Source organism: Prionailurus bengalensis, chromosome B4 (assembly GCF_016509475.1).
Source record: "Prionailurus bengalensis isolate Pbe53 chromosome B4, Fcat_Pben_1.1_paternal_pri, whole genome shotgun sequence".
NCBI lineage: Eukaryota > Metazoa > Chordata > Mammalia > Carnivora > Felidae > Prionailurus > Prionailurus bengalensis.
In genome coordinates this window covers 40913776-40939066 of record NC_057358.1, presented here as the reverse complement: position 1 = coordinate 40939066, position 25291 = coordinate 40913776, and the positions used below count along the sequence as shown (strand labels likewise).

Sequence of the window (25291 nt, the reverse complement as noted above, 5' to 3'; positions counted from 1 at the left end):
TCTCCCTCTCTCATTCCCTCTCTCTCTGTCTCACACACGCCCATGCATGGACACGGTAACATCCTTTAACACATATCCTTCGATGGTCTGAGATGGTGAGATGCCAATATTCTGATCTGGGGAGAGGTAGCAGGGATAATATTTCTCTCCCTTTCCCCAGGATTACTGTGGCAGTAACCCTGGCACCTTCCGGATCCTGGTGGCGAATGAGGGGTGCAGCTACCCATCAGTGAAATGCAAGAAGCGGATCACCATCCTGGTGGGAGGAGGCGAGATTGAACTGTTTGATGGGGAGGTGAGTGCCAGCCTCATCCCCTCTACGCTCACACCCCTCTGTTCTTCTGTCAGCTGATTAAGAGCATGTATCAAGCGCTGTTTAGAACTTGTGTGACAGAATATCGTACAGTGAGCATGAGGTAGAGCCGTATCGTCTGACCTTCATATATTCTATGAGAAGAACAAGTTGCAGGTGACCATGGATAACACGATCCCATTTTAATAAAATAAAGTTCAGATATGTGAGTGGACATAAATGTGGGACTGTATCCACAAAAGTGTAGGAAGAATCAGGAGGGTGGGGTGGAGATTGGAGGGCAGGAGGCCTTTCCCTTTTATATACATATGTATGTGTGTGTATATATTTATGAAATATATAGATAGGAATATATATACACACACCACATATACACACATGTACACATATACTAATGTATACACATATGTACCTATATATGTGCATATGCACACACATATGTAGTGTATAGACATAAATATCATGTATACACATATCATATGCATACACATCATATATACACATGCACACATACATGCATATACATAATATATACATATATACATATCTGTCATATGATATACGTGGGTATCATTACTACACAATACAGATATGTATACATATATAATATATATGCACACATGTACATATAATATATATACATATCTATCATATATGCACTAAATTATATAGATATATATTATATTTACACACACTTAAACATTTATTTTGGGAAGTAATGATGTTTTGGGTATTTTTACTATATGTTTTTCAGTTCTTTTCAGATAAAATCTTTTCAAAAGAGTTCAAAAGAGCAGTGAACATATTTAGTCCTTGTATACTAAGAGTTTATGAAGTGGTTCTCAGAAGAGTACAGAAGAACCACCTGGCATCTGATTTAAGATCCTGATCCTGGGGTCCACCCTGAGATTCTCATAGGTCTGAGGGGGACCCCAGAATCTTTATCTGGAGCTCCAGGTAGCCTGGAGACCACAGTTTTGCTTCTGTTGGTCTTGTACTAGGGAGAACAGGGCCTCGGCTCAAACCTGTCCTGGTATCATCATTTTATTCCATGGTCTCAGCCCGCATCCCTCACTTCTTGGGAACATGCACCACCGATATCAGGAGATGGGGAGTGAATTCCCCATTACTGGCTGTGGGTCAGCAGTGTCAACTCTGTGTCAAAGGACAGATGACAATGGTGATGTCGAATAGGAGGTGAGCACTTATGATGAGCTCTGCACGTGTGTGTCATGAAGGAGAACCTTGGCAAAGGGTGACAGGTGCTTTGCAACTACTTCAGTTTTATGAATTAGATAGTCAGCCAAGCACGCTGAGCTGGGCTCTGAGGGCTCGCACAGGCAACAGTTCTGCCAAGTCTAGGGTCCAGGTTGGAGTCCTTCTGGAGACTGAAATCCATGATTCCTGCCACCATCGCTGAGCTTTTCAGTCTCTCTGTTCTCTGTCAGCTGACTCCTGATGACAGGGACTCTGGGGAGCAGGAGATGGGGGAAGGAAAGGGAGGAGTCTAGTGCTCATTTATATAAACGGATAGATTTTTAAATGAATTGCTTAGCGATATTTAAAATCATTGCCATGGTTTTTAAAAAAATTTTTAATGTTTATTTTTGAGAGAGAGAGAGACAGAGTGCGAGTGGGGAGGGGGAGAAAGAGAAAGGGAGACGCAGAATCTGAAGCAGGCTCCAGGCTCAGAGCTGTCAGCAGAGCCTAACACGGGGCTCGAACTCACAAATCATGAGATCACGACCTGAGCGGAAGTCAGACGCTCAACCGACTGAGCCACCCAGGCGCTCCTAAAATCATTGCCATGTTAAAACCTGATTAGGAGACCTCGTGCATTTAATGATCAAGTATAAAAAATTATTTTTGTGAGGTGATGGATATCTTCCACTGGTAGGTTTCATTGTATTTTTGATCTTATAATTACGATTTTGCTGCCATCTCTGCTATGATCCCTGAGTCATAGGATTCTTGGCCAGTGATAGGCAAGACTGACGCAGAAACGTCCAGGCAGGGTGTAGGCCCCAAAAGGGCATGCTCTGACCAGGTGGGGCAAATGACTTGTAGTTCTGGAGACAGGCAGGGGTGTGGGGTGGAGGGGGTCTCTCATGTCTGCCCTTCACTCCCTCTTCTCGTGCTTTGTCATCCTTCAGGTGAATGTGATGAAGCCCATGATGGATGAGACCCACTTTGAGGTGGTGGAGTCTGGTCACTATGTCATTCTGCTGCTGGGCAAGGCCCTTTCTGTGATCTGGGACCACCGCCTGAGCATCTCCGTGGCTCTGAAGCAGACATACCAGGTTAGTGGCTCTTCTCTGTTTCCTCTTGGTCTTGTCTGTGACTTGCTGTTTGTGCCTTTCTCAGCTTTCTGAGCAGCAGCCCACTGGCCCTGCCCACTGCCACGGGGGAAAGTGGCTGGTCATCTCGTCTTGCCTCCTTTCCCAGACAAGTAAGACCATTGATTCAAGGTGTAGAGTCAGCCTTGGCTGTTTCTGGAAACCAGCTGCATGTAGGAAGGACTGTGGCTGGCCCCAACCCAGCAAACCATTCCTTGAATGGCCTTGCTAGGCATGCAGTTTATACCCCCCAAAAGAAGGAAGTGAAAGATGAGGCAATAGCTTTTCTTAAGGTTTCTTGACCTAAAGAGGCATACTGATCACGCGCCATATTGTTAAAACACTGTGAAACATTCTGGGGTGTTGCCTTGCCATTTGAACCATAGACCAGTACATTCTGAGAGCTATTTGTAGAACTGCTGACAGCCTAGTTTAGAGAAAGTTACGCCGTTTGTGTCCAGGTTCCAACAGTTTGTTTGGACTTTGTTTTTCTAACCGGCAAGTGTGGGACAAGTACTCTGTCTACTCTGGTGGCTGATTTAGCCTCAGTAGCATCTCTGACAGCACCGTTCATTTCGGCTGTACTGAAGTGAGGCTGCACTGCCCTTATTTCCTGTGGTGCCCACTCTACTTCCTGAACACAGTAACAATTCACTCATTCATTTATTCAACAAATCCTTACTAAGCTCTATTATGTATCAAGCCCTGTTCTAGGCACTGTGGCTACAGCAGGGAAAAAATTACATATGTATATGCACGTATGTATATAAATATGGGTATGAATATGTGTATGTATATGCATATGTGTGTACGTGTGTGTGTGTGTGTATGTAAACCCTTGTCTTAGTTTCCTATTGCTGCTATAACAAATTACCAAACTTCGTAATTTAAAACAACAACATAAATTTATTTTATTTTTAAATTTAAGGTTTATTTACTTATGACAGAGAGAGATAGAGAGTGTGAGCATGCACGCAAGTGGGGCAGGGGCAGAGAGACAGGGAGACAGAGAATCCAAAGCAGGCTCCGCTCTGCCAACACAAAGCCTGATGTGGGGCTTGAACCCACAAACCATGAGATCACGACCTGAGCAGAAGTCAGACACTCAACTGACTGAGCCACCCAGGTACCCCAGGAACATAAATTTATTATCTGAGGGTTCTGGAGGTCAAAAGTATGAAGGGCTGCATTCTCCTGGAGGCTTTAGGGGAGAATCCGTTTCCTTGCCTTGTCTAGCTTCTGGGGCCTGCTTGCATTCCTTGGCTCATGGTCCCATCATCCATCTTCAAAACAAACAGCACAGCATCTTCCAATATCTCTCTGCTTCTGCCAGCTCACCCTTCTCTGACTCCTCCCGTGCACCTTGTAAGACCCTGTGATTATACTGGGCCCACTTAGATTGTCCAGGACAACCTTCCCATCCTGAGATCCTTAACCTAATCACATCAGCAAAGTTCCTTTTTCCATGTGTGGATTAGGGCATGGACATCTTTGCAGGGGGGGCACGGTGTTGCCTGACACAACCCTGGTGGAGATTGTATTCTAATGGGGCTATTATTTTAGATTGGTTGGTCTGATGAGACCTGTCTGAAAAGGTAACATGAGCAGAGTCTTCAGGGAAGGGAGGGAGTGAATCATGTAAATATCCAGACAAAAGAATTTAAGCTGTTGGAATATCATGTTCAAAGGCCCTACAGTGGGTGGGCTTTGGGGTATTTGAACAATGAGGCCAGTGTGGCTGGAGAAGAGGGACTGGAGTGAATGGTAGTTAATAAGGGCAGGGGCTGTACTATGAGGGGCCTACTATGAGTAGGCCTTTCATCCAATTATGTGAACACTCTTCTTATATGTTTCCCAGTAAGTTCATCCTTGTACCAAATAGATTCTCTGTATTGAAACAAAAGAGAGCAAGTCACATCTCAAGACAGGGCTCTAAGTATGTTGTAAGAGCATAATACGCTTTGTTTTCCAGGCTAGATATTTCTAGTTCTTTACATAGTTTTTATGTGATGGTTTTCATTCATTCAGCAATCACTTGTTCAGGACTCGTAGCTGCCCATGCTTGCATGTTGTATACATGATAGGTGAACACAGAGACAGATAAGATATTATGTCAACCCTGGTGGCATTTGACATACAGCAGAATCTTAGCCAGCCTGTTCTGGACAGGCTGCAGTTGTCCAGATAATGGGCTTGCATTATTACACTGTCCACAGTAAAGTATGACTAGAACGTTCCCTCTTTGGATCTGTACACTCTCATTGATGTGATGTTGAACTGGCTCCTCTTTCTGCTCAGCCTGTTGCTGGGGAGAGTGATGGTTTATACTGGAGCAGGTTGTCTCTCTTTGTGAATGACCTCTGTTTAACTTGAAGATGGGGGACGTGAGGAAGCCTGGAAAAACCTTGGCAAGGACAAGGCTTTGCCGATTATCCTGGTCTGCTTCTGGGTCTCCGTCCCTGTCCTTTTCCCAGCCTCTCCTTCTTCTGATGAACCTGCCGCCTTTGCTGCCCGGAACTCTCCTTTCCCCGAGTCAGAGAGTTTGCTCCGAGGTTTACAGTGCTCATGATCTCATCTTGTCTGTTAGGAGAAAGTGTGTGGTCTATGTGGGAATTTTGATGGCATCCAGAACAATGACTTCACCACCAGCAGCCTCCAAGTGGAAGAAGATCCCGTGGACTTTGGGAATTCCTGGAAAGTGAGCCCGCGGTGTGCCGACACCAGGAAAGTATGTCTGGGGTCTCTGTGTGGACCGAGCCCAAGAAGCGTGCTTCCTGGAACGTCCCCATCAGTTTTATGGGGGTTGAAGGGGGGTGGGGTGGAGGGGGGTGGTATGAACTTCAGTGGAGGCATGGCTCCAGAGGAGGGTCTCTTGGATCCTTCTGGGCTGTGTTTTGGTCCATCTGTGTCCTCTTGCCCTCTTCCCCAGGTACCACTGGACTCATCCCCTGCTACCTGTCACAGCAATGTCATGAAGCAGACAATGGTGGATTCCTCCTGCAGGATCCTCACCAGTGATATTTTCCAGGACTGCAACAGGCTGGTGAGGGCTGTGGGATCATTGGAGGCAGAAGACTGCTAAGGGTTGGCCGAGTGGCTTGGGCACTTGGAGCATGAGCTTCTAATTGTGGACACCACCTTGGAGGCTTTGATTGGTCTCTATCAAGTCACCTCTTTACTCCCTTTCTTGGCTTCAGGCTGGGAAACAGAAAGCATAAAGGACAGTGTATGAGGAGAGCAATTCCTGGCGAGCCATTTTTCTTCTATGCAAGGCAGAGCTCTTCTGGGCATCTGACAATGCTTCTCTTTTGGCCTCAGTCTTAGAGCTTGTGTGCACATGTATGTGGGTGTCTGTGTGGGTACACGTGTATATATGTATACGTGCACGCACACAGCCACGTACACACGCATGCGCTCTGTAGCACCACATGTATGAAACCAGTCTCAGCAATCCTTTTATCCATCCAGTGACTTTTAGTTCCTGAGGATACTTCAGAGAGTACCTAGGGTTGGCTAGTTGGGTGGACACCCTGGGCATCTCGGTTGGAGGAAGGAAGGTAGTGAGGCAGCCAGGGAGATCAGGATTGTTGGAATGTGTTGGAAACAATGATGTGCTTAATGTCTGAATTCATTCCTAGCACAACTACCTTGGAAAAGGCCAGTGTGTGCAGCAGTGTGTGGGGGTGGGCAGGGAAGGTGAGAAGGGGTTACTGAGATCTAATGTGGGTAGTGAGTGGGAAGCTTGGGGGGCAGAGTCTGGGAGGCCCAGGCCGGTCCGGTCCTACAGTCCAGCGGAATAGCCCCACAGCGCCCCAGTGAGGCAGCATGAGCAGTCCTGATGTGTTCCTTCCTTCGTTTTGAGGCAAAGGAAGAAGGCAACCAGCATGTATGTGTTTATGAGAAACAGCTAACACCTGTGAGGTTGAGTGTGGGTTATGGGAATGGCTGGCTGGCTGAGCAGGTATGTGGGAAGATGGATAGAAGAGAACGTTCTGAAAAATTCTAAGGCATATCACATCCTATGAAAGGCCAGCAACACTCCTCTATTCAGCTTTTCTTGTTGGAATCCAGATTAGGACTAGGAATTAGTATGCCTTTGTACCCACTCCCTGTTGGGGCCACTGACCAGCATTTCTCCTTCTACCCTGGAGCCCCAGTTGCCTTACTCTGATCACCAGAATATTTTCCCCCAGACCAAGAGCCAGGGTTCCTGAATTCTGCCCAGGCCTAGGCCACCCTGAGACTCCCTTGCAGGTGGACCCTGACCCATTCCTGGATGTTTGCATCTATGACACTTGCTCCTGTGAGTCCATTGGGGACTGTGCCTGCTTCTGTGACACCATTGCTGCCTACGCCCACGTGTGTGCCCAGCACGGCAAGGTGGTGGCCTGGAGGACAGCCACATTGTGTCGTGAGTCCTGATGTCCCTCAGACACCATCCCTCATGGATCTAGACTTTAACACCCCTAAGTGGGGTGTGGGAGGACTCCTTCGTGGGAGAGAACGTAGAGCTCCTGTATGGGGACAGATGGCTGAGGGTTGAAGGGAGTTAAGACATTGATGGGCATGCCTGGTTGGTTCAGTCAGTTGAGCATCCGACTCTTGATTTCAGCTCATGTCATGATCTTGCCACCTACTTGGGATTCTGTCTCCCTCTCTTTATTTTCCCCTCCCCCATGCTCGCTCTTTCTCTCTCTCTCTCAAAAGAAATAAACTTAAAAAAAAAAAAGACATTGATGTGAGTGAGTAGGGAGAGGGGACAGTAATTGAAGGCATTAATACATAGAGAAATTCCAGAAGAGGGAGAAGATGAAACAGTGATGAAAAGAAGAAGGAAGTCAATATTTTAATTAAATTCAATATCTTTAATTAGATGCTATTATATTTGCCAATGTGAGTGATCAATGCATACATTATTTATAGAGAGTCTTCCTTGAGTGGGAGCAGCTGAATGTTTTTATATGGAGAACAGATTCAGAACCATTAGGTTCCTGGCTTAGGTGCTTTAAAACCTGGGCAGCCTCTAATACTGGTGACTCACATGCTGCTTAGTTCCCCACCGGCATCATCACTTCCCCCAGGGCCGTCACCACCATGGGTGTCACCACCATCTCTTTGGGGCCTTTGGTGCCCTCCCATCTTCTCGGGTGGCACAGGGTGCCTGCTCATGTTCTATCTACACAGCCCAGAGCTGCGAGGAGAGGAATCTCCACGAGAACGGGTATGAGTGTGAGTGGCGCTATAACAGCTGTGCCCCGGCCTGTCCCATCACGTGCCAGCATCCTGAGCCACTGGCGTGCCCGGTGCAGTGTGTGGAAGGCTGCCATGCACACTGCCCTCCGGGTAAGTCAACTGTCCTGGGTCGGGAAGGGTTGGAGGGCGGGGCTGGGCTGTCAGGAAAGGTGCTTCCTGGTGGTACTCAACTTCACCCCGCGGTGTCCTGTCCCTGTCCTTACCACCCTGGGTTCTGCTTCCAGGTGCCCTTTCATCCAAGCCAGGCCAGCTATGATTTTTGTCAAGTTCAGCTCCTATACGTGCTTGTGTCTGCCTATTTATGGGCTTACCATTAAGAGCACTTTCTGATAGAACTTTCTGGAATGGTGGGAAAGTTCTGTGGAAAGGTAGCTCCTGTGTCTGAGGAATTGAAGTTTCAATTTTATTTAGTGTCGGTTTACATTGAAATTTTACTAGCTGCCTGTGGTTACTGGCCACTCTATTGGATAGCACAGATCTAGAGTAATCAAATATATTCTTTGGTGGAGTGAAAACAGCCTTGGAGGTAAGATTGTCCTGAGGCTCGGGCGTGGTGAGTTAGGGGGAAGGAACATCCCCTCCCAGTCTTACAGAGGGATACACCAGGCCCAAAGAGAGTTGCTTTCTAAGTGGTGAGGTGGCCCTTGAGGGAGGCAGGCAGAGCTAGCCTCTGGTAGAGGCTCCTTAAGCTAAAAGCGAGTCTTCCTTGTGGGAAAGGTGAGAGTTTTTTTCCTAATGGGGGGTTTGTCATGCAGGGAAAATCCTGGATGAGCTTTTGCAGACCTGCATCGACCCCAAAGACTGTCCTGTGTGTGAGGTGGCTGGTCGTCGCTTGGCCTCAGGGAAGAAAATCACCTTGAACCCCAATGACCCTGAGCACTGCCAAATTTGGTAAAACAGACCCTCTGGTGTTTGAAGTGATGTTTTCTGGGGCTCTTCAGAGACGTAGGTTTGGGAAAGAGCTTGCTATGTTAGTTGAGAGGTTGAGTGCTTGTTTTGTTTTATTTCTAGAGTTTGCTTCTCTCTCTTTAAGGACAGACTACATTGCTTCCCCAGAAAACACTTCTTGAGAGACTGAAGTATTTTTGTTTCTTCCATCTTGTGGAAGGATATAGTCTCTTACTGTTAGAAATAAGCCCATCGACCCAATGAAAGGAGGGACGCAGAGACTCAGAGCACAAAGAAGCGAGGTTTTAATCAACCTTCTTGCAAGAGTGGGTATCTGACGGACAGGAGCACTCGGAGCAGTTACACAGACAATTTATCTCCTAGCAGAAGTCCCTCCCCCAATTCTTCATTGGTTTGAGTACTACAGAGGTTACAGCCTTACCTGGATGTCTCCTATGCACATGAAGGGCAAAAAGTAGTCTGGTAGGAACAAATGTTCATTCCCTGAGGTGACACAGAGACCTTCAGTCCCTCCTCCCTGTTTCCTTTGGTGCATGCTCATTGCCAAGCCTGCAAAAATAAGCCTGAGAAATGGAGAGGGGAAGACCTAGGAAGTGAAGTATCTAAGGGTTTGGGACTCCATTGTGGGGGTCAGTTGTACGTATTTCCAGTAGGTTGTAAACTCATTGTTAGACAATACAACTTTTATTTGGTACTTTTGAAAATGAATCCTCTCCCTTATTTCTCACATTATTGTCCCTGGAGGTCACATCTAGTCCAAAGACAGATACCTATGGAAGTCAAATTGCTTTTTACTCAGAGCCCCGACCCCTCAGTGTGACATAGACACCTTGGGGCCACAGCCAAGGTCCCAGGATGGGGCGTTTGTAGTTGGGAGGGAAGACACTATCACTGCACCTTGGGTTCTCACTTGGATTACCTCTGGGAACTGGCCTTTGGGGAGGTGAGAAGGAGTCCTCAGGGTGAGCTCTGAACTTTCTGAAGCTCTGTTCCCAAGTAGGGAACATGTGTTCAGATGTTGATGTGTTTAACACCACGCCCTGACACTGATCGAGCCTTGTGGGAACTTGAACTTGAGAACTTACATTTTCTGGGGAAGGGCTGTGGCCACAGCTGCCAGAGTCAGACCCCACCACTGCCATCTGTACAAACAAGGGGAACACTGTCCGGGGTTAATTTTCTAGCAGACACAGGAAACTAGAGAGTATGGCACTCACGCATTGTTAACCAAGAATTGAAGCAATAAATTGTGTGGACCATGGGGGAAGTAAGAATTAACTTCCCAGTACGATTCTGCCTGCCCACCTTCCCCATGCTGAAACGGAGACCGTAAGGAATGAAAAAGGGGAGAAGCCAACACTGACTTGGGGTTCTGAGCCACACAGGCATGAGAGCTTAGAGCCCTCTCCCGGCCTCCCTCTGCTGTCCCATGGGGAGGGCAGCTACCAGGGTACACACTGTGGCTTCAGACAGCTGTGTGCAATAATTCCAAAACAGGCTGGGGACATTGCATGAGAGGCAAGGCACAGGGGACGTTTCTCAAGGCTCAGGGAACTGCTGCCTCTCAGCTTTACTGGGGTTGCTGAGGGCAAGTGGCCTCAAAGGCGGAGAGTACGTATAGGGGATGGTCCCAACCTCTGTGGGTCTCCACCACGGGGCAGCTTGATTTCACCTGTGGTTTGGTATACCTTGCCATCTCTAGGACGCTGGTGAGGAGTGACCAGAAGGGTCTGGAAACTTGGTTTGGTAGTGCAGGAATTTGTATGAGGGTAAGGGCTCTGCTGCAGACTTGTGCTTGGGGCTGGGTGCAGGGCCTAGCCTCTCCCTGGCACATGACAGGTGTTCACCGCATGGCCCTTGGAGGAATGAATGAACAAGCCACTGTCTTTTCCCCTAACATCTTGGACATTCCCAACTTTGTTCTGGGATAAAGTTGGGATTTTGAATCTTTATTCATCTTTCCAAAACGTTTTTACTCCACTTTTTTCTCTTTTTCTTGAGGCCCAACATATTATACAAAATTCGTACAGCTTAAATTGTCACAGAAAATACTGTAAAGCATTTATCTTCAATAGGACCTTTACCAGTCTTGGTCAGCATCATTCTTTTAGATCATTATTTGTCTTTGGAGACACTTGGAAGAAGGTTTGGATTATAATTAAATATTTATGCTATTAGAGATGTAGGTGGAAAAGACATCAACTTTGAATGGCAGTGTGGATATCCTAGAAGCAAGAAAGGTTCTTCCTCAGGTGCTATGATGGATTAAAGCTTTGGCTTCTAGAATAAAGGGAGGCTTGTTGCTGCATGTATAGAGGTGCTATTTGGGGACATATGTTAAAAAATGCTGTGTCACTTAGGTGGGGAGTGATTCATGGGACCTCAGTTCAGGCAGGCCAGGCAGGCAGTTCTAGGGGAATATATGTGGGATGGTTCTAAATAAGGCTGAGGAGTGCCCAGAAGTTTTTCCTGAACCACTCCTGGTTTTCTCTCTCTACCAGTCATTGTGATGGTGTCAACCTCACCTGTGAGGCCTGCAGGGAGCCTGGAGGCCTAGTGGTGCCCCCCACAGAAGGCCCGGTCAGAGCCACCACCCCATACGTGGAGGACACCCCGGAGCCGCCCCTCCACGACTTCTATTGCAGCAGGCTTCTGGACCTGGTTTTCCTGCTAGACGGCTCCTCCAAGCTGTCCGAGGCTGAGTTCGAAGTGCTGAAGGCCTTTGTGGTTGGCATGATGGAGCGTCTGCACATCTCCCAGAAGCGGATCCGCGTGGCCGTGGTGGAGTACCATGACGGCTCCCACGCCTACATCCAGCTCAAGGACCGGAAGCGGCCCTCAGAGCTACGGCGCATTGCCAGCCAGGTGAAGTATGCAGGCAGTGAGGTGGCCTCCACCAGCGAGGTCTTGAAGTACACTCTGTTCCAGATCTTTGGCAAGATTGATCGCCCTGAAGCATCCCGCGTTGCCCTGCTCCTGATGGCCAGCCAGGAGCCCCAGAGGCTGGCCCGGAATTTGATCCGTTACGTGCAGGGCCTGAAGAAGAAGAAAGTCATCATGATCCCGGTGGGCATCGGGCCCCATGCCAACCTCAAGCAGATCCACACCATTGAGAAGCAGGCCCCCGAGAACAAGGCCTTTGTGCTCAGTGGTGTGGATGAACTGGAGCAGCAAAGGGATAAAATTATCAACTACCTCTGTGACCTTGCCCCCGAAGCGCCTGCCCCTACCCAGCATCCCCCTATGGTACCAGTCACTGTGGGTCCAGGGCTCATGGGGGTTTCATCCTCGGGACCCAAAAGGAACCCCACGGTTCTGGACGTGGTGTTTGTCCTGGAAGGGTCCGACAAAATTGGTGAGGCCAACTTTAACAAGAGCAGGGAGTTCATGGAGGAGGTGATTCGGCGCATGGATGTGGGCCAGGACGGCATCCACATCACAGTGCTGCAGTACTCGTACATGGTGACTGTGGAGTACACCTTCAGGGAGGCCCAGTCCAAGGGTGAGGTCCTGCAGCAGGTGCGGGAGATCCGGTACCGGGGTGGCAATAGGACCAACACTGGACTGGCCCTGCAGTACCTGTCTGAACACAGCTTCTCAGCCAGCCAAGGGGACCGGGAGCAGGCACCTAACCTGGTCTACATGGTCACTGGAAACCCCGCCTCCGATGAGATCAAGCGGATGCCTGGAGACATCCAGGTGGTACCCATCGGAGTGGGCCCTCATGCCAACCTGCGGGAGCTGGAGCAGCTCGGCTGGCCCAACGCCCCCATCCTCATCCAGGACTTTGGCGTGCTCCCCCGAGAGGCTCCTGATCTGGTGCTGCAGAGGTGCTGCTCTGGAGACGGGCTGCAGATCCCTACCCTCTCCCCCACCCCAGGTATGTGGGCACCTGGCCTGGCGAGAGAGCTGCTGAGAGCTGGCGGGGATGCAGTTCTTGGGTACTAATCCTGCTTTTCTGCTCTTTTCAGTCAAACCCTCACCTTTAGAGTATGAGCCTTTTGGGGAAAGGAGCTTATAAATTCAAAGGTTATACAAGGCTATTGTTAAAATATAAACAATACCAACGATGTAGAGTACAAAAAATACAAGTTTTGGTTTATCCCACAGCCTCATCCCCACCTAATCCCACTCCTTGCTTTGGAGATAACCTGTTCAGTCTGGGGACTCTCAGCTTTGACCGCACTGGATGGGTAAAATTACTCTAAGTAATTGGTGTTCTTTGGGGCAAGGCCAGAAGTTGGGTGACAGGCGGAGGGTTGCATCCTCAGATTCTGGAACCAGACTGCATTAGTTTGAAATTCAACTCTGCCACTTACTAGCTGGGTGATTTGGGGCAATTTATTTTTGGTAATGGTTTTTGGGCAATTTTGAGCAAATACCTCTGTGTATATGTTTCCTTATCTGTGAAAAAAAGTGGGGATGACAATAGTACTTGTAAAATGCTTAGGGCAGTACCCAGGACATAGCCAAGCGCTCAAAAACTGGTTGCTACTGCTATTGTTGCCTCCTTCTTAACTGATACTAATGTCTAATCAGCTCCTAGTTCTAGAGCACAGGAATGTTTAAGACAGTCCTTGGTGTGTTTGGGACCATCCCAGAATAACTGATTTCTTTTTTTCCCCAAAGAACTTGATTTTTTTTTTAATTAAGTGTAATTAACATACAATGTTAGTTTCAGGTGTACAACACAATGATTGAACAATTCTATCCATTTCTCAGTGCTCATCACAATGAGTGTACTCTTAATCCCCTTTATTTCACCCATCCCCCACCCACCCCCTCTCTGGTAACCAACTACAGTTTTTTTCTCTGTATTTAAGTCTTTTGTGTGCATGTATTTTTTTTTTGTTTGTTTGTCTCTTTTTCCTTTGTTCATTTGTTTCGTTTCTTGAAGTCCAAAGATGAGTAAAATCATATGGTATTTGTCTTTCTTTGACTTATTTCACTTAGCATTAGGTCTACGCTCTAGCTCCATCCATGTTGTTGCAAATGTCACTATTTCATTCTTTTTTTTTTTATCGCTGAATAATATTCCATTGTGTGCATGTGTATGTATGTATGTATATAAACCACATCTTCTTTATCCATTCATTTATGGAAGGACACTTGGGTTGGTTCCATGTCTTGGCTATTGCAAATAATGTTGCAGTAAACATAGGGTGCACATATCTTCTCAAGGATGTGGAGAAAAAGGAACCCTTGTGCACTGTGGGTGGAATGCAAATTGGTGGAAAATAGTATGGAGATTACTCAAAAGATTAAAAACAGAATTACCACATGATCCAGTCATCCCACTATTGGGTATTTGCCCAAAGAAAATGAAACACTAACACCAGAGTAAGTGTCTCTTAGTTAATGTCTCTTCATTCTCACACTTGTTTTAAGTGCCTTTGTTTTTGTTTTAACCAGAGCCACAGGTTTATTTAAATTCTTGTGATATTTCTGCTGAGGAGAACGGTAATAGCATTATCTGATCAAATATGGAATGGCCTTCAGGCCAGAGGTTGTTTCTGTGCTGTGATCATGACTCTGTGCCCAAACATTACCATGCACACTGGTCATTTATAGTTGGAATACCTTATAGCACATTCACCAGCCCATAAGACTTGAGAGCATAGAAGTCACCCTCTAGCCCCATGCTGCCGCTCCATTTCCTTTGGCCATCTCCCTGTTATTCTTCAATATTTTGCTCAATTCTAGAAGAGTTGCAGCCTCCAGTTACTGAGGGAGCAGATGCATCTTGCTCTCATCTATAGGCATTTAAACTACCTTTGGGTGGATTTGGAGTCTTCCCAATGTCTGCCACCCTGGGGCACTCCTGGGTTCCCTTCCCCCTTTCCCGGCCCATGTTACCATCATGCAGGACCGGTGGAGGCACCCTCCCCTTCATGGTTCCTCATGGTGGGTGGCATCCTGCATGTCCTTGGATGCTGTGTCTGCTGCAGTGGGCCTGGTGTGCTCACTTGGGTGCCCACCCTCTTGGTGTCTTTGCAGACTGCAGCCAGCCCCTGGATGTGATCCTCCTCCTGGATGGCTCCTCCAACTTGCCAGCTTCTTATTTTGGTGAAATGAAGAATTTTGCTAAGGCTTTCATTTCAAAAGCCAACATAGGTGAGCGATGCACCTGTTGGAGCAGTTTGGGAAGGAGCTCTTTCTGAGGCTCCACCTGATCCAGAGTGCGATTTCCACGTTGTCTTTCCTGTTAGGGCCTCGGCTCACTCAGGTGTCAGTGCTGCAGTATGGAAGCATCACCACCATCGACGTGCCGTGGAATGTGGCCTATGAGAAAGTCCATTTGCTGAGCCTCGTGGACCTCATGCAGCAGGAGGGAGGCCCCAGCCGAATTGGTAACCTGGTGCTATGGGCTGGGAGGCAGGAGCTTCGTCTGGTCTTAATTCTTGGCATATGTAACTAAGTGACCTCGGCCAGTCACTTTGCTCTTTAGGCTAGTTTCCCTCCCTGTAAAGTGTGGGCCTGGATGCTCTTCCGGATCTGATTTGTGTGTTTCTCTGTCTCTGAATCCTTCTGTTTGGTTGACCTAAGGATCTGCCATGAGACAGGATGCCCAGCATTTCCTGCTGTCAGGACTGACTTGGTGTGGACTGTTCTCCATTCTCAGGGGATGCTTTGGGCTTTGCTGTGCGATATGTCACCTCAGAAGTCCACGGTGCCAGGCCTGGAGCCTCGAAGGTGGTGGTCATCCTGGTCATGGATGTCTCCATGGATTCGGTGGACGCTGCAGCCGATGCAGCCAGGTCCAACCGTAAGTGTCCAGTGTGCAGTCCCGAGACTCTCCTAACCTGCTAGAAGATTGAAAGCAGCTGGCGGGATTGCTTTTGGATGGCCTGATGGTTGTGAATGCTTAATAGCCACCCGTGGCCTGGTTCCAAACAGCAGGAAGTGGACCAATCCCTGTGTTACTTAGAAACCAAACAGTAATAAATATGCATTTGTCCTTCATTTGTCTGCTTGCTTTCAACTGTCACTTTTAAGGCTTCCCTTTGTGTCCAGGGCTGGGGCTGGGTCAGACCTCCACACCTTTCCTTTTGGAAGTGGTGTGGTGTCCTTGCCCTGTCCCCAGTCTCACCACCTCACCACGTCTGAGGCCAGAGGGACTCATTATGGGGTGGTGAGAACCATCAGACCTTCACATGTGCCAAGCCCTTTTCCAGTACCTGCCTAATGGGTTAATGATTGATGAGATGATGACCTGAGCCGAAATCTAGAGTCAGACACTTAACCGACTAAGCCACCAGGCGCCCCTGTAATAGCTTTCTGATGGAATCCCAACTGCCATCCTTGTCCCTTGTAGTTCATAAACAACATGGTGGCTGTAGCCACCCTTTAAAAACTGGTCAGCCCATGTCACTCCTCTGCCCCAAAGTCTTGACTGGCTTCCCCTTTCGTTCAGAGAACATGTTATGTCCTTGTGTGGGCTGTGAAGATTTGCATGGTCTGTGACCCACTTCCTCTCGTGTTTGGTCTGCTCCAGCCACCCTGGAGCACACATTCAGACTGCTGCTCAGAGCCTCTTCGCTCATTGTTTACTCTGCTTGGGACATCCTCTTGGCTTCTTCTGTCCTCACCTCAGGTCTCTGCTCAAATGTCATCAAATGCTTATCCAGCCACCTTGCATGAAACAGTAATTCCCACTTCTACCCGGGCACTCCCATCCTCATATCTCATTTTGTTTTTTCCTAAGCACTTACCCACATCTGAAATACTAGAGATTTCCTTATTTTTGTGGGTTTTTTTGTCTGTCTTTGCCCAGTGCAAGGTCCACAAAGACAGGGACTTCATCTGCTCGGCTCACTGTATCCCCCATTGCTTAGAATAGTACCTGACACAGGGTGGTGTCATTAAAACTGGTTGACTGACTGAATATTTGCTCACAGGGTCACTTTATGTGACCCATCTAGGAAGCATGAGGCTCTGTACAGATGCTGGGGATAGGTTCAGGTCAGTCCATTTTGGACCCACCTGACCAAAGCAGGTTAACACAGACCCTTTCTTGTTCCTCTGCTAACCCCAGGAGTGACAGTGATCCCCATTGGAATTGGGGATCGGTATGATGAGGCCCAGCTGAGGATCTTGGCAGGCCCAAAGGCCAGCTCCAATGTGGTGAAGCTCCAGCGAATCGAAGACCTTCCCACCATGGTCACCCTAGGAAATTCCTTCTTCCACAAGCTATGCTCTGGTGAGTCTTGTAATGCCTTTCATACGCCCTCAAAAGGAAAAACCCCATTCTAGAGACCCAAAGGTATGCATGCACAAGATCTGGCCTTGAATGAAGATTGTTACATAGACCAGGACCTTTAAGTTTCTGCTCATGGAAAGTTTGTACTAAAAACATCCGAGGGACCACCAGAAAGTTCTCTGTGTAAAGCCCTCCTTCCATCCTAACTGTCCATCAAGACTTTAGCAGAGACAACCCATGCTTGCTGGTGCAGAGTGATCTTGAACAAAGAAGTGGAAGACAGATGCAGGGAACCCCAGCAGCCTGCAGAGCATGGTCTTCTTCCCCATGCCCTATATTCGCCCTCAGCCTGAGTATATAGGGCCTTAGAAAAACAGTAATGTAGAATCTAATATCAAAGTGCCATGGCTTAAACTGACTTAGGTTAGAATTTTTATTTTTGCCACATATAATTCTTTTTAGCTGATTTTATTTATTTTCCTAATGTGATTAACTCTGAGTCAAAACCTACTAGAGTTATTACCCTTTCCTGCTGGAAGATAGCTCTCCTGGAAGGACTCTTAAAGGTCTCTTTCGAATTTCTGGGACCTTGCCTTATTTCCTCCCCAACCCCTCACTAGGCACTGATCTACACATGAAATGGGAAAAGGAGTTTCTGGCCTGAGAAGCTTCATGCCCTGTAGAGATTGCCGTGTTCTTACTGTTGTTATCACCATAGTTATTGAGAACCACAGAGCATGCCTGAAGAGCCACAGGGTGACCACCTCTTAACCTGGTGGACCTGCATATACTCAAAGTCAAACCTGGTCAGACCCTTTTTGCTGAGTAAAGTCCCCTTCCGGGACTAGCCCTGGGGCCACACAGACTTTGTGATGGCTTCTGCTGCAGGTTGGGAATGGGAACTCAGATCTTAATTGTGTCTGTTTCAGGGTTCCTTGGCGTTTGCGTGGATGAGGAAGGGAATGAGAAGAGAGTGAGTTCCTTTCAGCACTGGCTTTGAAAGAAAGATAAGAATGAGTATTTGGGGTGCTTGTTCCCCCTTTTTCCTCCTTTGGTCTTGGTCCAGTTCTCCCTCTTATATCCTGCTTTTGTGCATGTGTGTGGATGTGTGGGGATGTTCCACCTGTAAATCTTGTGTTCTGCATCCTTGCTGCTTGAGCCCATGTCCAAGTCCTAGTCTCTGTGTCCTCAGAGGGGGTCAGTTGCCCAGTTGATGGGCTTAGCGCAGGACTGGCTCATCCTATACCTGCCTGAATCTGCTTCTTTCTTCTGTAGCCCGGGGACATCTGGACCCTGCCAGACCAGTGTCACACAGTTACTTGCCTGCCAGATGGCCAGACCTTGCTGAAGAGTCATCGAGTCAACTGTGACCGAGGCCCGAGGCCATCATGTCCCAACAGCCAGCCCCCTCTCAGGGTGGAGGAGACTTGTGGCTGCCGCTGGACCTGCCCCTGTGAGTCCAATGCTTCATCAGCCTGGGTGGTGTTGCAGGGGCAGTGCTTTTAGCGTGGCTGTGCAGAGAGGTAGACCAGAAGCCCCTTTCCCTCCTCACTACATGTAGAATGCTACTTTCACCCATGTGCCCTCCCTCTTGTGTCTTTTGGATGTATGTTCATTCAGTCCCAGGGATCGGTGTTCTCCTCCTGTGTCTTTGGAAAGCACCTCCCCAGATAATGCATAACCAGAAGGAAGAATTAATTGTTTCTTTCTCAACTTGGCTGTTGGCAAGTCATTAGAAGTCTATGCTGTAGAAGTAGAACAGTGAGAGGGACACCCCCAGAAAACTCTCCACTCACACCTGGAGCTGGATGGGAGTTGGGTGCCATGGTACATCGTCACAGTGGCCTGGTTTATGAGGAGGACATAGTAAACTCCATCTTATGCAGCCCTGTGGAGGGCATTCATCCGTGGGGGGAGGGTTAGCCCCCGCCTCATGGTTGGGAGAAATGGCTGCATAGGTAATACGTACCCGGCATATAATTCCTGTGTTAAATAGATACAACCAGTGGGATAAAACCAAAACTGTATTTTATTCCTCGGCCTCCCTTGACAGTTTATTTAGTAGGATAAATTATCTCCCTGGACTGGATGAGAATGCTACCAGACCTGTGTCATCTCTGTTTATTCATAAAGAGTTCTATGGTTACTTTAAGTTATAAAACAAAGGCTCAACTTGGTAATTAGGTGCCCACTCCTGTGTAATCACCAAAACCTTAACCTTGAGTTAGAGTTAAAACAGCTCCCTACTCCCAGTTTGTGCTGCCTGCCCCCAAGAAAGGGGTGTGTTCTGCCTCTCCCCCAGCTTGGGGAACCTTCTGAAGAAGGTTCTCCTGTGACTGGTGCTTCTGTGAGAGGGCTCTGTGCTCTCTGGCCTGGCAGGTGTTTAAGGTGACCACTTTACCTTGCCAGCTCTCAGAGGCTCCCCTGCTCTATTCCTCTGGTACTCAATCTTGGGGTGCAGAAGGATTCTGTATCGTTGGGCTGCCTGCTGCTTCCCCAAACAGCAGCAAGCCACATCTGGGCAATAGTAATAGCTTCTTTCTTTTACATTCTTCAGGTTAAGTTTCAGACACTGGTCCAGGGTCCCTGTAACTTCGTGATACACAAACCCATCTCTGGGAGTGGCCTCTTGAAAGTCCTGTTCACAAGGCTTGGTTGTCCCTAGTGGGGCACCTGGGGGTGTGAGACCCACAATGCAATAGGAACTCTGTACAAACAAATGTCTTCTTAAATCCAGTCCCTCAATACCCCTCTTGACTCCTTTTATAACCTTGACTCTTTATACTCTCTTTTATCAGAAGCAATAAAACTAGATTTGGGCTATTTTTTTAAGCATTTGAAACATTTTAAAATTGGGGCACCTGGGTGGCGCCGTCGGTTAAGTGTCCGACTTCAGCCAGGTCACGATCTTGCGGTCCGTGAGTTCGAGCCCCGCGTCAGGCTCTGGGCTGATGGCTCAGAGCCTGGAGCCTGTTTCCGATTCTGTGTCTCCCTCTCTCTCTGCCCCTCCCCCGTTCATGCTCTGTCTCTCTCTGTCCCAAAAATAAATAAAAAACGTTGAAAAAAAAATTAAAAAAAACCATTTTAAAATTAAAAATATTTAAAACTTTTTATTTTGGACAATTTCAGGTTTACAAAAAAAGCTGCACAAATGATACAAAGAATTCCTGAGTATCTTCACCCAGCTTGGTGTATCTTATATAATCACAGTATAATGATCAAAATCAGGAATTAACATCCATAAAGTACACCTGTAAACATCTTACTCAGTTTTTATCAGTTGTCCCACTCATGTCCTTTGTTCAGAGGTAGGATTCAATTCAGAATCCCACATGACATTAAGTCGTCATGTTTCTGTACTCTCCTTCAATCTACAACAGATCCTAAGTATTTCTTTGATGTTTATGACCTTGACATTTTTGAAGAGTTCTGGCTAGTAATTTTGTAGAATGTCCCTCAATTTGGGTTAGATTTAGGTTACACATTTTGTTAAGAATACCCCGGAAGACATGCTGTATCTTTTTTGGTTTGTCAAGAGGAGACACAGGATATCAATTTGTCTCATTACAGGTGACGTTAAGTTTGATCACTTGGTTTAGGTGATATTTACCAGATTTTTCCACTGTAAAATTACCGTTTTCCTCCTCGTAATTAATAATGATCATATACAGAGATATTTTGAAACTATGGAAATATACTTTTACCCACTAAGTTTACCATGCATTGATGATCCTCACCTGAAACAGTTTTTATTGTGTTTGCCAGATAGTGATTTTTGATTTCCATCATCCCCTCCACATTTACTAGTTGGAATTTCATTGAAAGGAAGAACTTTTCCTTCTCTGTCATTGATTAATTCAGTTAATTATTTGTATCAATATGGGCTCATTGGTTCTTATTTTATTCTATGGGGTACAATCAATTACTAGCATTATTTATTTTCTTGGTTGATGGTCTCAGATGTGGCTAATGGGAACCCTTTCAATTTGACTCTTGTGTCCTTTTGACATGTCTACCTCCCTCTCTCACACGGTAAGGAGTCTGGCTCTCATTATCCACGATATATTTATATGTTGGCTTAATCCCAGAATACACATAAAGTAGTTTCAGAATTGCTAACCAATGCCTGGATGAAAAACAAATCTAACTAGAGTACAGTATTCATATGCAATTCTTTTTGTCTTTTGCCTTTAGTACATAGTACATTCCCCCCAACCCCACCTGTATCATTTAGATTAGTTTCTCCCCTAACAGTGTAGTTATGTTATTTATTACCATGATTTCAATTTGTTTCTGTTTGTATTTCGTTTTGGGTTTCCCTCATCCCCATCCTTGTTGAGTTTATTCATTTGTTCTTGTACGTGAATTACTAACATTGCCCCAAATGTGAGAATGTACAGAAAGGTTTATTCAGAGTGTCACTCCACTCTTCCCATCCCTCCGTGCTTTCTACTAGTTTCCACTTATGTTCCCTGCAGGTAACCAGTCTCATTCATTTCAGGTTCATCCTTCTTCACAAATGAGCTTTGCCTTTTTTGCTTACGAACATAGTCCAGAAATCCTCCCTATCAGTTCAAAGACAGCAGAGGGCATAGGAGAGGACCACAGAAGTGAAGTAATTTATCCAAGGTCACAGTATAAGCACAGGGTGGAACAGAATTCAGTCTTGAGTTTCTCTGGCTCTGAAGCACCCACTTCATGGTAACAGTTTATGTGACGCTGGGCAGAGCCATTCTCACTAGCTTGCCACGTGTGAGCTAATACTTCTTTGCCTGTAACTTGTGACATCCTCATAGCAGAGGGGCTGATCTCCTAAAGACGTGACACTTTCCATAGCTGGAGTGTTGGGAACCACTTGCTGCATGGGCATCAAGTGCCCCTCGGGAGTGACTGACTGCTCCGGGTCTCAGGGGATTTTGAGTCGAAGAGCTCCAGGCAGGCTGCTCAGCTCTGACAGATGGTACATCCAGGCTCTTCATTTGTTAGTGGCTGTGCTGCTTGACGCACAGGCCACGGATGCAGGTGGAGGTTGCCTGGACCTGGTATGAGCTAGGGACATCAGTGCAGCCTCACAGACCACTGAGCCTGCCTCTCAGTCCTTGGGCTTTTATTTACCCACCACCATAGCTGTGGTCACAGATGCTCTGGAAAGCTCATCTCCAACTTCCTTTAGGTCTAAGATTAGCTTTCAAATCATGCATGGCAGTGGTGCCTTCCATGGGAGGGTTTTACAGAATCATCTTATGCAGATGCAAGATGATGAGTGTTTCCAAGTGGTGTTTTAACAGGACCCTTGAGAATTTGCTGATCGTGTGAATGAATGAGTGGCAAATGAGGGAGTGTGGAGACCCAATCATTTGTTTTGGCTTCAGAAATATTTCTCTCGTGTGATCATCTCTTAAGGGATCAAGTCAACATGGCCACTTGTACAATTAGAAACTTGGCAGCCGAGAGGACACATGTGTCTTTAGGTGAACTTTCTTTACAATGAGCTCATAAGCTCATGATACGCTTAGATCCTCATGATTTCAACAAGTCATAACAACCCTGAAACTTAACTTTGTTTCCTGAGCCAAAGCATCCCTGTAGAGGAGATCATTCACTTTACACGTTAACATTTTTTGGAAGTATGGTTGTATAATTTTCCATGTTTTTTTGTGATACTTGTCCTTCTAAACCTTCTCTAGAAAAATATTTAATGGCCAAGTGTTACTTAGCTAAGCTGCTCTCTCTACCTCTCATAATTTCAGATTCCTAATCTGTAAAAAGGAGGAAGTTAGACTACATGACCTCAAAGGGCCCGTTCTGCGCTCAACTCTATTTATCTGTTTGCAACATGGTAACATCTGCCTCTTTGAATGTGTGGGAGTTTGGATAATGTCACATCCATCCTTTGCTCTCCCCTGTTCAGGTGTGTGCATGGGCAGCTCTACCCGGCACATTGTGACCTTTGATGGACAGAATTTCAAGCTGACTGGCAGCTGTTCCTATGTCCTCTTTCAAAACAAGGAGCAGGACCTGGAGGTGATTCTCCATAATGGTGCCTGCATCCCTGAGACGAGGCAGGCCTGCATGAAGTCCATTGAGGTGAAACATGACGGCCTCTCAGTTGAGCTCCACAGTGACATGCAGGTGAGAGGTGCTTTCTGTGGGTCCCATGCAAGGCAGCAATAGAACCCCCAAGAAGCCTCTGGTGGCAATTGGTTTTAGCTGGTGTGTCTGTTAGGGACACACCAACTTCTGCCCCACCAGCAGAGCACCACCTTCTTAGGAGAAGCTTATTTTCATCTCCCTTGTGGCATGATTTCATGTTGTTCTGGGCCCAGATTTGGAAGAAAGGATCCATTTTAGGTAGCATTACATTACAAATCTAGTGCTGGTTTCTGGTGCTGGCAGAAAATTGGGAGAGACACCAGAGCTGTTTACCCAGCAGGCACGATGAGCCCAGTGCACAGGACCTGTGCGTTTTCCAAAGGAGAATATTTAGGATCTACATTAGGGCCTTTGAAAATATTTAGGGCCTGATCAAAACGTATGGCTCCAAAATTTGAGAGGAAAGCTGCAACACTGATAAAAATAAATGTTTGTTTACAAAAGGCTACATATGACAACTTCTTGTTCATTTAGAAATCACAAATATTTCATTATGTGAAAGTAACTTGTAGTAACCTTCTCATTTTGTAAGAATTTCTGAATATGTACATTCATTGCTGAAAAATCATAGCTAGTCCTATATTAAATGAGTAGCTCAGCCCAAAATTTTAAAATCAAAAGGATAAAAAGCCTTCCAAAACCTTTAACAGCAAAAATTATATTCACCCTGGGACTTTTAGTATGTTTGATATGATGTATAATGGGGCCTCCAAAGAGCTGGTGACCAAAAATACGCATATATACATACATACATACATACATACATACATACATACATGGACTTAACATAGCCCCGTGAGATGCTCCTGGAGACACCGCCCTGATGAACTGACAAAAGGCAACTTTCTCAGTGTTTCTGGAAGGGGTTGCCCTTCCCTGTTGAATGTACACAGACTCAAGGCTGGCTTTAACCCCTGGGCTTTCAAGCCATCTGTATAGGATTGTAATGCTCTGTTCTCCCATCAAGCTCTGCAAAGCCCCTTCATCTTAGAAGAGCTGCTGTCAGATATCAGAGTTTGTGGATGACACTGGAGTTGAATGTGGCAGAAGCATAGGGACTATCAGTAACCTTAGGAAGAAGTGAAGATGAAATTCTAAGATTCTTTATCGTGATGACCACTGATGAGTCATTTTCTTCTTTGGGCAGCTGACAGTGAATGGAAGACTGGTCTCTGTCCCATATGTGGGTGGGGACATAGAAGTCAATGTCTATGGCACCATCATGTATGAGATGAGATTCAACCATCTTGGCCACATCTTCACATTCACTCCACAAAACAATGAGTTCCAGCTGCAGCTCAGCCCCAAGACCTTTGCTTCGAAGATGTATGGTCTCTGTGGTGAGAACATTCTCCTGACTGTCCCCCCTTTGCATTTATAAACCTTTGCTCTAGTCTCGGGACTCTTGGCTGCTTGTGCTTCTGGGTCTGGTTGGTTATAAGTTTCAGACGCTGGTGGGGATAGAGAATGGCCAGGTCTCTAGCATCAGTAGGTGGGCACCCAGGGCTAACAATCTTGTCTTTCCTCGTTTGTGTAGGGATCTGCGATGAGAACGGGGCCAATGACTTCATGCTGAGGGATGGCACAGTCACCACAGACTGGAAGGTGCTCATCCAGGAATGGACGGTACAGCAGCCAGGGAAGATGTGCCAGCCTGTTCCCGAGGAACAGTGTCCTGTCTCCAGCAGTTCCCACTGCCAGCTCCTCCTCTCAGCCCTGTTTGCCGAATGCCACCAGCTCCTGGCACCAGCCACCTTTTACGCCATGTGCCAGCAGGACAGTTGCCACCAGGAGCAAGTGTGTGAGGCGATTGCCCTGTACGCCCACCTCTGTCGGACCAAAGGAGTCTGTGTTGACTGGAGGAGGAGTAATTTCTGTGGTGAGTCTCCACATGTGTCCTCCTGAAGTCGGGAAGACCAACTAATCATGGGCTTGCTCAACCTCTTGGAGCCTCAGATTCTTTTTCTGGGTGATAAAGATAAAAATCCCTGCTTTTCCTATTATGTAGGATCCCATTTAGGATCAAATAAGATGGTAGATGTTTAAGTCATTTGAGTGCAGGATTTCTGTGCAAATGAAGGCATTTCTACAGTTCAGACAGATGTGACTTTAATGTATCAGACACCT

General features: G+C 46.8%; 1 protein-coding gene across 1 annotated transcript in view; it reads left to right on the top strand.

The window, feature by feature from the left end:
- VWF (von Willebrand factor) overlaps positions 1–25291 on the top strand; it is a 137379-nt gene that overhangs the window by 79162 nt on the left and 32926 nt on the right. Inside the window, exons 21-37 of the mRNA XM_043563566.1 lie at positions 161–295; positions 2467–2613; positions 5237–5377; positions 5579–5692; positions 6904–7060; positions 7834–7992; positions 8658–8793; positions 11313–12691; positions 14809–14925; positions 15021–15161; positions 15434–15577; positions 16847–17011; positions 17941–17984; positions 18287–18464; positions 22923–23143; positions 24312–24504; positions 24702–25043. Coding sequence (XP_043419501.1) covers positions 161–295; positions 2467–2613; positions 5237–5377; positions 5579–5692; positions 6904–7060; positions 7834–7992; positions 8658–8793; positions 11313–12691; positions 14809–14925; positions 15021–15161; positions 15434–15577; positions 16847–17011; positions 17941–17984; positions 18287–18464; positions 22923–23143; positions 24312–24504; positions 24702–25043 — 3913 coding nt within the window. The remainder of the gene's footprint in view (positions 1–160; positions 296–2466; positions 2614–5236; positions 5378–5578; positions 5693–6903; positions 7061–7833; positions 7993–8657; positions 8794–11312; positions 12692–14808; positions 14926–15020; positions 15162–15433; positions 15578–16846; positions 17012–17940; positions 17985–18286; positions 18465–22922; positions 23144–24311; positions 24505–24701; positions 25044–25291) is intronic.